The sequence below is a fragment of the Drosophila montana genome, unplaced genomic scaffold (genome assembly GCF_035044405.1).
Source record: "Drosophila montana isolate Dmon_TW-CO22-7 unplaced genomic scaffold, ASM3504440v1 contig_3733_1, whole genome shotgun sequence".
NCBI classification, from domain to species: domain Eukaryota; kingdom Metazoa; phylum Arthropoda; class Insecta; order Diptera; family Drosophilidae; genus Drosophila; species Drosophila montana.
The window spans coordinates 3,359,553-3,368,667 of NW_026998620.1; the positions used below are offsets into that span (position 1 = coordinate 3,359,553).

General features: G+C 40.9%; 1 protein-coding gene across 1 annotated transcript; it reads left to right on the forward strand.

Annotated features, from left to right (window-relative positions):
* The first annotated feature begins 260 nt into the window (after positions 1-260).
* On the forward strand, positions 261-2,155 carry LOC135436576 (probable cytochrome P450 6d5). Its single transcript, XM_064694214.1, has 5 exons — positions 261-824; positions 888-1,040; positions 1,104-1,534; positions 1,593-1,841; positions 1,914-2,155. The coding sequence occupies exons 1-5, from the start codon at positions 295-297 to the stop codon at positions 2,075-2,077; spliced, it is 1,527 nt and encodes a 508-aa protein (XP_064550284.1). The 5' UTR covers positions 261-294; the 3' UTR covers positions 2,078-2,155.
* Positions 2,156-9,115: the final 6,960 nt, after the last annotated feature.

The window sequence follows — 9,115 nt, forward strand, 5'->3', positions numbered from 1 at the left end:
AAATTCATTTGCCCTACCCCACTACCCTCCAAAGGGGGTGGCTATGCACCAACACATTCTCAACAGTCTACTACACAGATGTGGGCATACTTAACGTACTGATAAGAGGCACAAGCAGCGACGATTAAGGCAACGGGGCACCTCTGAGGAGCGTAGGGGGCAACGGGGGTTCGGGAATCGTTCGCGGCTCGATTGCGATAAGATGGTAGCATTTCGCATACGACTATAAAGGTGCCTTAATATTTCCTCAGATAGTTTCATTCTAAGTCGCGTGTCGTACACTTCGTGGTCGCAATGATTGTAATATTATTTTTGCTGGGCGCAGTCGCGCTGCTGTATATCTATCTAAAATGGACCTTCAGCTTCTGGCAGCGGCAGGGCTTCCCCTCAGCCGCAGCAACCATACCCTTTGGCGCTCTGGACTCGGTGCGCAGAAACAAGCGCTCCTTCGGCTTGGCCATCTATGACATGTACCTGTCAACAACAAAGCCATTTTTGGGTATCTATCTGACGCTGAGGCCGGCGCTGTTGGTGCGCGATGCGCAGCTGGTTCACGATATAATGGTCAAGGACTTTGCCAGTTTCCACGATCGCGGTGTTTACGTGGACGAGAAACATGATCCCCTGTCGGCAAATCTCTTCTCAATGGAGGGCAAGAGCTGGCGGACAATGCGCACCAAGTTGACGCCCTCGTTTTCATCTGGCAAACTGAAGGGCATGTTTGGCACCGCGGAGGATGTTGCGGACAAGATGATAGCCCATCTAAATGCAAAAATACAAGAGTCGGGCACTGTGGAAATCGATGTGAAGAACTTAATGTCATGGTAAGTAATCAGTCGATTTGCAGTCGAAGAATTCATGTCTGGACATTCCGATTGTGCTTTTAGCTATGTGATTGACATTATTGCCTCGACCATATTTGGCCTGGATGTGGACAGCTTTTTACAGCCCGACAACGAGCTGCGTCGCATAAGTAAAGCGGCTATACAGAACACCCCCAAAAACATTCTGCGTGGAACTACATCCTTTTTATATCCCGGGTATGGCTACGGCTTAATTAATTTCCATGTACAACAATTGATATGGTACCCATCTTCTGCTAGCTTGGAGAAGATCTTCAACCGTCTAGGCTGGAAATCGGATGGCCTGGAGGACATGCGCGATCTGGTTCACCATACCATTTCATTGAGGGAGCAGAGCAACGTGGAGCGCCGCGACTTAATGCAACTTCTGCTGCAGCTGCGTAACACTGGAGAGGTTAGCAACGACGACAGCATGTGGTCGGCAAAGGCAACGGTGGACACGTTTAAGTCCCTGTCCAAGGATAACGTTGCTGCCCAGCTGTTCCTGTTCTTTTTGGCTGGCTATGAGACGACTGCATCGACGGCCGCATTTACTCTGTACGAGCTAGCGCAGAATCCGGATGTATTGGCCAAGTTGCTGGACGACATCAACCAGACGCTGGCTAAGCACAACGGGGAGCTTAACTATGACGCCATACAGGACATGAAGTATTTGGAACTGTGCACTATGGGTAGGCTTAAACACGAGGATTTTCCCGATATATTGTGATAATATTGTCCGCTTTGCAGAGACCTCTCGCAAATATCCCGCGCTACCGATACTCAATCGCATGTGCAATCAGGACTATCCCTTGCCAAATAGCAAGCTGGTCCTTAAGAAGGGCACTGAAATTATCGTTTCGCTGCTGGGCATGCATCGCGACGAGGAATACTTCCCGGATCCGCTTAGCTATCAGCCAGAACGCTTCACGGAGGAGCACAAGAACTACAACCCCGTAGCTTATATGCCCTTCGGCGTTGGACCGCGTCAGTGCATTGGTAAGCAGAGGATTACCCCAAGATACCCAACAATTATTGCATTTAAATCTTTTTTTTTTCGACTATTTATAGCGGCTAGAATGGGCAAGCTGAATGTTAAGATTGCTTTAACCAAAATACTTACGAACTATAACTTAGAAATGCGCCAGCAAAAACGTGAGATCGAGTTCACCGTGCACGGAATTCCCCTGCTCCCAAAGGGAGGCGTGCCTATAAAGCTCTCCAAGAAAAAATAGACCAGCAAAATAATGAAAATCTGAATGAAAATCCCCAAACTTCTGTGACTTTTTAATGCGATGCATTCATTCATTCATTCCACAAAAGGATTATATTGATAAACAAGTAAACATTTTTTATTAAAATTATATTTGTTATTTTCTTCTGATCTGATAACGCAGCAGCATGTCGTGTATCAAGTAAATATACACTCTTCTAGAAGAGTTTAATCTATAATTGAGGTTCTTAATAAAAGTTGAAAAAATTGTCCAGCCTAAATTCTTATAGTCCATGAATAGATTTTAGTTTATTGGAGTTACGTAGTTTTATTTCAGTCACTTTGCTTATTCAAGCATTGTCCAGCATTTGCTTACACTGGATGTCAAACTGCATTCAAATATGTCTCTCTTTCTGTTTCCACACTTTATAAAAATGCAATTTAAAGAAGATTAGTTTTCCGATCCGATTATGGTAAGGAACGCACGTCTTAATGTCTCTAGGGGTTTACTTGCCGGGTTTTATTCAAATTTGAGCTCTACGTTTATTAAATTTCTTCGGCTTTTGCCAATTGCGCGTAGAAACTTGGCGTCAGCGTCAAGTAATCAGTTTTCACTTGAACAGTGTCTGTTGAGGCCAAAATTCATTTCGGACCTGGGTGTGGGAGGCCCTGCTGCCCACGCCGTTGACAAGTTGACTAACTTTTAATGCCGCTCACTTAAAAGTTGGTAGCGACTGCAACGCCCGTCGGCCACGCCCACCGTCTGCCAGTTGCAGAGGAGCCAGCATTGTTTCCGACACCGTGTTCGTCTTATTAAAAACTTGATGCACCAAAAGGCAAAATTTTCATACAAAAGGTCGCTTAATATACACATACATTTACTCATACTTTATTTTTGGCTGCTCAGTTGTGCAGCTTGAAATTAAGCAAGTCGCGGCGCGTAATTATTTACCTCACACTTAATTGGGCGCTACGACAAAGACTACAAACTCTTGGCCAAGCTGGCTTAACTATTTAAAGTCATTCTTAAATAGAATTATGTACATGCACAGTTTAAGTAACTTAAAACTGTGTCACTTTACATACATAGCCTGAATGAATTGAAAAAGGGTTAAAAGGGTAAATTAATCTCATAAAGTATATATATTCTAGCCATATCTGTCAATCCGTCGATCTCAGAACCTATAAGAGCTTAAGATGTGAACGTAGGTCCTTTGAGTTTCTGTAACCCGGTAACATGCCCCAATCGAAATTGATCAATAGTCGAATCATTTTATTAGCGTGTGTCGGAGTCCTTAAGAGTTAAAAACACCGAGTTTTGCATGTATAATATAATGTATAGAGATAAAAAATATTTTACTTTTTAAATATTTAGTTCCACTCCCACCAAAATTGGAATTGGGTAAATAAGGATATCTTCGGAACGCCGAAGATTAAATAAACGTCGAAAATTATTTTAAAAACGGAACATTTTGCCATATATGATCCTACTATTCGACCGATCTTTTCTGTAGCAGATATATTATATAGTGCTCCAATATTAATAAGACTTTGTATATATGTAGGGATAAGATATCATTGTAAACAATAAAGATTTTCATGCAAGAACCTACTTTTGATGCGATAGTTCCTATGGCAACTATATATATATACATATGTATACAGATATAGTAGGCAGATCGGTTTGGTCGCGACATATGTACTGCCTGCTACAGAAAGACGGATTTCGGCAAAGTTTTGAAGCGATTGCCTTACGACTGAGAGACTATATTAAATAGGCTGCTGACGAAGATCTAGAATATATACTTTATGCAGTCGATGATGTCTCCCTCTATGCGTCACAAAATTTCAGAAAGACAATAAATATCGAAGTAAATCAGGAAAGATCTTCCCTAGTATTGGGGTTAAGGGAAAAAGCGGCACCCCTCAGCGTGATAGCAAGCATGAATGGGTATAAGAAAGCTAGAATAGTTAAAATACATTAACAGCTAAAAGTGCTAAGAACTTAAATTATAACTTAAATTAAAAGAACACAACAGCGCTTAAAAATATACAAATAAAATTCCAAAGGCAAATTAATAAAGGTTATTATTCAATATTTATTACTGAGTTCTTGCTGCTAAATGCATGAAATAAATAAATATATTTTTATTCTGTAAAAATAATTGCAATTTCTTGCAATAATAATAATTTAATACCATGCCAGAAAAAATATTTGTAGTTTGAAATCATAAGAAAATATTAGTAATATCTCTAGGGTCAGCTAATGCTCTGCCCACTGAGCCACATAATGTCCAGAAACTGTTTTCGTTTCGCTTCCATTTCAAACAACATTAATGTCCGACACATGCAAACAGTAGCTCCGCCAGCAGAAGGAGCCGGGCGGGGCCTCTCCTGTGGCAGTTGCCATCGCATATGAACAGTGTCAAGTGCGCACAGTTCAAGGAGCCGTAGGAAGCAAAGGGAATGCCGGCAGAGGCAACCAGTCAGTTGCCAGCCACTTGGACACATGTAATAATTCAATTGTGTGAACATCTATTAAGGAAGATTGATGACAAGCGGCGGGCAGTGAGGTCCGGAGCCTGCGGTATGAGTCGTCCCTGCTCTGACTGGTCGCCAGCTCTATGTGTGCCGTGGTGTTTGTCTGTGCATGTCGACTGGAAAAAAATATACTGGCACAATAAATGAATAAGAGTGCAGTCGAAGAGGGAGCAACTGCATCAAGTGGCCCCAACAGCGCTTCCTCTTCACGACTTCACGCTTGATGGCTTGATGTGAGCTGCACGTGAATGGTATTCGTTGTCTGATATACGATTTTAATTGCTTAAATTTAAAACAATTGAGAACGACTTACTAGAAGAAATTACCAACCAAATTGGTCGGGAAAAATTTAAATTAATGAAATAGTCCCGAATCTTTTTGTAACTCAGCACAGCTTTAGCATAATGCTAGCATATTATGTTAATATTATTTAATTTCAGATGACCTGAAAGCTAACAGCATTGGTTAATAAATAAATAAATAAAACGGATATTAATATATTGCTGACCCCCCCCATTAGGTTCAATTTTTCAAACTGCATTTTTAAACGCAAGTATTAAAAAAAATCTTTATAGTTCTTAGAATTCTTTCTGGGCGTTGATCACCAATCAGTCAATCAGTTTTATACAAAGAGATTGAAGCTGTTCAGTAACTGAGTTGACATACTGAGTGCCGCCCATGTTTTACCTACTTGGGTTGACATTGAAACGAGCTTAAGAAGTCGATATATCTTTAAAGGAATGTACGTTTTGGTTGCTTCCTTTATGTCAATACGCCTGAGTGCCTCTTCGCTTGCTCTAAAAAAGAGTGCGATAACTGGAAACAAGCTGACATTTATGCAGTTTGCCCGACCAGCCTGCAGGCAACTGCTGAAGCACATCAGTACACTCACAGCGCACATATTTTGCTGTTTCAGCAGCAGCAGCAGCATGCAGGGATTTAGGGTAGTAGGGAGAAGGGGAAACGCAGGCAAAGCCAATACAAGCAACTAACGAGCTTATTTCCAGACAGTAGACAACGCAGTCGCAGCGCTGTTGCTGTTGCTCTGCTTATGGATGGAGCTTGGGCTGGAGCTGGAGCTGAAGCTGAAGCCTGGCGGCGACATCACATGCATGATTGACTGCGCAGTTGTGCAGCGCTGTGCCCAGTGACAGAGACAGCCAGAGAGAGAGAGAGAGAGAGAGAGAGAGAGAGAGTAACAGAGAGAGAGAGATGGAGAGAGAGTTCTCCAATACAAGGGCTTGTTGGTGTGGGCACAGGTGTCGCAATCGATTGTCATAAACTTGTGCCACATGTCTTTATCTTCAACCGACTTCATTTGTAAGTTTGATGAGCAGGTTGCTGATGTCGCTGCGGAGCAAATAGAAAACGACACTTGAACCTAAGCCAATTTGGCGAATTATAGCTAATTATGTCCAGTGCGGCAAACATGGCGTATACGCAATGCCAGCATCAGCAGTTGCCCCGTTGGATAGAGCTCGACAGCAACTGTTAATAAAATTGCATTAAAAACTCAAGTGTGCGAGTCGAAAGTCAAGGGTGAAAAGATATTAAAGTTAGCTGCCAATTAAAAGTTTATTGTTGCCAATTCCCTTCGCCCCCGCCTCACCACCTGCTGCAGGCAGGATAGCAAAAGGAATTGCCAGCAGCGCTTAACTGCAAATAATTAATAGAGAAACTTGAGGTCACAGTGCAGCCAGTATTTAGTAAGATATGCTCAGTATCTGGCTTTGCAATCGTATGTTTAAATTGTTCATTATTGTTTTGTGGCCGAGCAATGGACAATGCCACAGCCTTTTGATAGCTGACTGCTCAATTACTAATAAGACATAATTAATTTAATCCTAGTGCTGTACTCGATCAAAATTGATTACACTAACCAGTATCGAATACAATAGACTGCAATCATTAAGCACGATAACTATAACAGTAGTATACTCGCTTGCGAACTTGATTATGGTTAAAGCTATTGGCCATGTTTTATTGCCATTGGCACGCACACACTCACGCACAAACAGACATGGCTCGAGAACAAAGGCAACAATTAAAACAAGCAATTAACAGACCATCAAATTGAGTATTTTGCGTTGTTGTTTGTGCCTTGTCTGATGCCTGATGTCTGATGTCTGTCGTCTGTCGTCTGTTTTCTGTTGTCTGTTGTCTGCCGTTTGTCGTTTTATGTTTGGCTTGTAAAAACCAATGCGAGAACACAACGATGGCAAACAGGAAAAAACCAATAAAATGAACTTGTCATAAAATTAACGCATTTATAAGGCAAACAATGCTGGATTAACAAACGCCAACAGCAGCAGCAGCAGCAACAGCAGCAACAGCGTTAACTATGATGACAAGGACTCTCTGGCAATGACAGTGTGCGCTGGCACTTCCTGAAACTCTGGGCCACATCGAACTGCGAACAGCGAACGTCGAACATCGACCTAAAGCCATTTATAGGCCATTTTTGTTGACACTCGTATGAGATGCTGTGGACGAGTTGCGTGAGAAATAACTGCCACTTAATTCGCAGAGCCCCGCTGCACGTTGTCCCCGCCTGCCCTAGTTACAGCTCCCGTTCCAGAAACTGACTTAACGAGAAGATAAATATGCTGGCAACACTCTACTGCTGTATCAACTGCTCTTTATAACAGACGTCGCAACAAAGTCGAACTCGTATGCGTGACGCGAGCACTCGTAAAATTAAAATTTGCACACGATTTGCCCGGATTGCCATTCCCGGTAATCTGGCCATACTCTGTTACTTTTACTATACCATGCCATATGTCATGGTATTGTGAAAAAAATGTAACGAGAATTTGATTCAACGGATGATGTCTTTGATTGCTTTTGGACTATATTTAACAATGCGATATAATCCCTTAATCTTAAAAATATATAAAATTGTAAATTACATTCTAAGTCAGGGCTGTTAGCCGAAAATTAAACAATTTAATATTCAACATTTTAATTTTGCATCCATTCTGTCCTACCAAAAATATATGAAAAGTGAAAAAAAAATTAAAAATTATAAGTAATTATTATTTAAAACAAAAAAAAAAAATTAAAAGTTTTTATTATTTCAAAAGTTATAAATTATTATTATTATGCATACAATATAGTTTTAAAAAATTTTACAAATTGTTTTCGTTAATGCATTGCACATTATTTGAAATAAGTTATTTAATTTTGAAATTAAAACAGAAATTAATAGTGAAAATGATAACTCTTCAGAGTCCCAAAATATATATATTTTGTTTGCTTTATTTCAATTTTACTGTTATTATGGGAACAACTTAAATTAAATTTATATGAATATATACAATAAACTTATTCTACTGTTAAGTCTAACATAAGAAATGTACAAGGGAAGGTAGTTTATATAAACCGATCTGAGAGATCGATTGGGTAGCAATTGCTAGATGTAAGTAAGATATTTTTAAAATTGTTTATTTTACGTTATTTATGTGAAATAAACAAGTGGGCCCATCATTTTGTTAGTAACTCATATAACAATTAAGAATATTTGGGTCTTGCCTGCCGTAATTTGATTTAAATTATGCCCGTAAGGGCACATTTGTATCGGGACAGACTTTTACGTCTTCTTCTATTTGACATCGGCATGTATATAGGTATGTTTGAGTAGAGCTTGCTGTGGTTGTGCAGCTCCTAGCTTTGTTTTTGTTGGTGTTGTTGCTGGCATATACTCATATATACTCGACAGCTGACGAACACTTGGCGCCTGTGCCCACAAATTACTGCAGCCCAATTGATCGATTGTCTGAAAGGAGTGAAATGAATAGGAGTGAATGAGGGCGGCTGAGAAGGAGTGAGGGTGAAGGTATAGGGATGCAGGGAAATGGGTCTGGCGTATTCCTTAAGTGTTGGCAGTGATGGGTAAAGTTACTGAGAGCGAGACGTTTTATGATGTAAGGCAGTGAACTGTGCTAAACGATTTGTTGTTGTTGGCATGCATGCAGACATACATACGAATCCACACACATATATATATGTATAAGCCCGTACACACATCTAGACACTCACACACACACACGTATGCACACACGAATTGAATTAAATTGGATTCGTTGAGTTTGTGTAAACAAAATTTAATGTCTTTTTGCTTTTGAAGTCATTCACTCAAACTCGGCTCAAACCCATGCCACATGCCACACACAGAGACCGAATAGAGTAGACAAAGGCAGAAGCCGGTGATTTGCGGCAGGGGGTGGGGGATGGGCTGAGGGACGTCATGACGTTGATATGTCTGACATAAATTTCATCAACTGTCTAAGTTAATGACAGTAAATTTGTTTGAAAATTGCTTTAAAATGGCAAAGGCAACCAAGCAGCGCAAAACAGACTCGGCCTCTCGGATGGAAAGGGCGCACATTGGGCTTTTAAGGTGGGCATGCCCACCTACGCATACGGGCACACAAAAATAATGCACACACACACACACACACACGCACACACGAGCTCACACAGATACACATGCTTATATAGCAGAACACACACGCATTCG

Bases quoted from the DNA above. Each gene is read 5' to 3' on its own strand.
- LOC135436576 (XM_064694214.1), top strand. From the start codon at position 295: ATGATTGTAATATTATTTTTGCTGGGCGCAGTCGCGCTGCTGTATATC. The intron at 825-887 runs GTAAGTAATCAG...TTGTGCTTTTAG, and splicing joins GTGAAGAACTTAATGTCATG to CTATGTGATTGACATTATTG. The intron at 1,041-1,103 runs GTATGGCTACGG...ATCTTCTGCTAG, and splicing joins ACATCCTTTTTATATCCCGG to CTTGGAGAAGATCTTCAACC.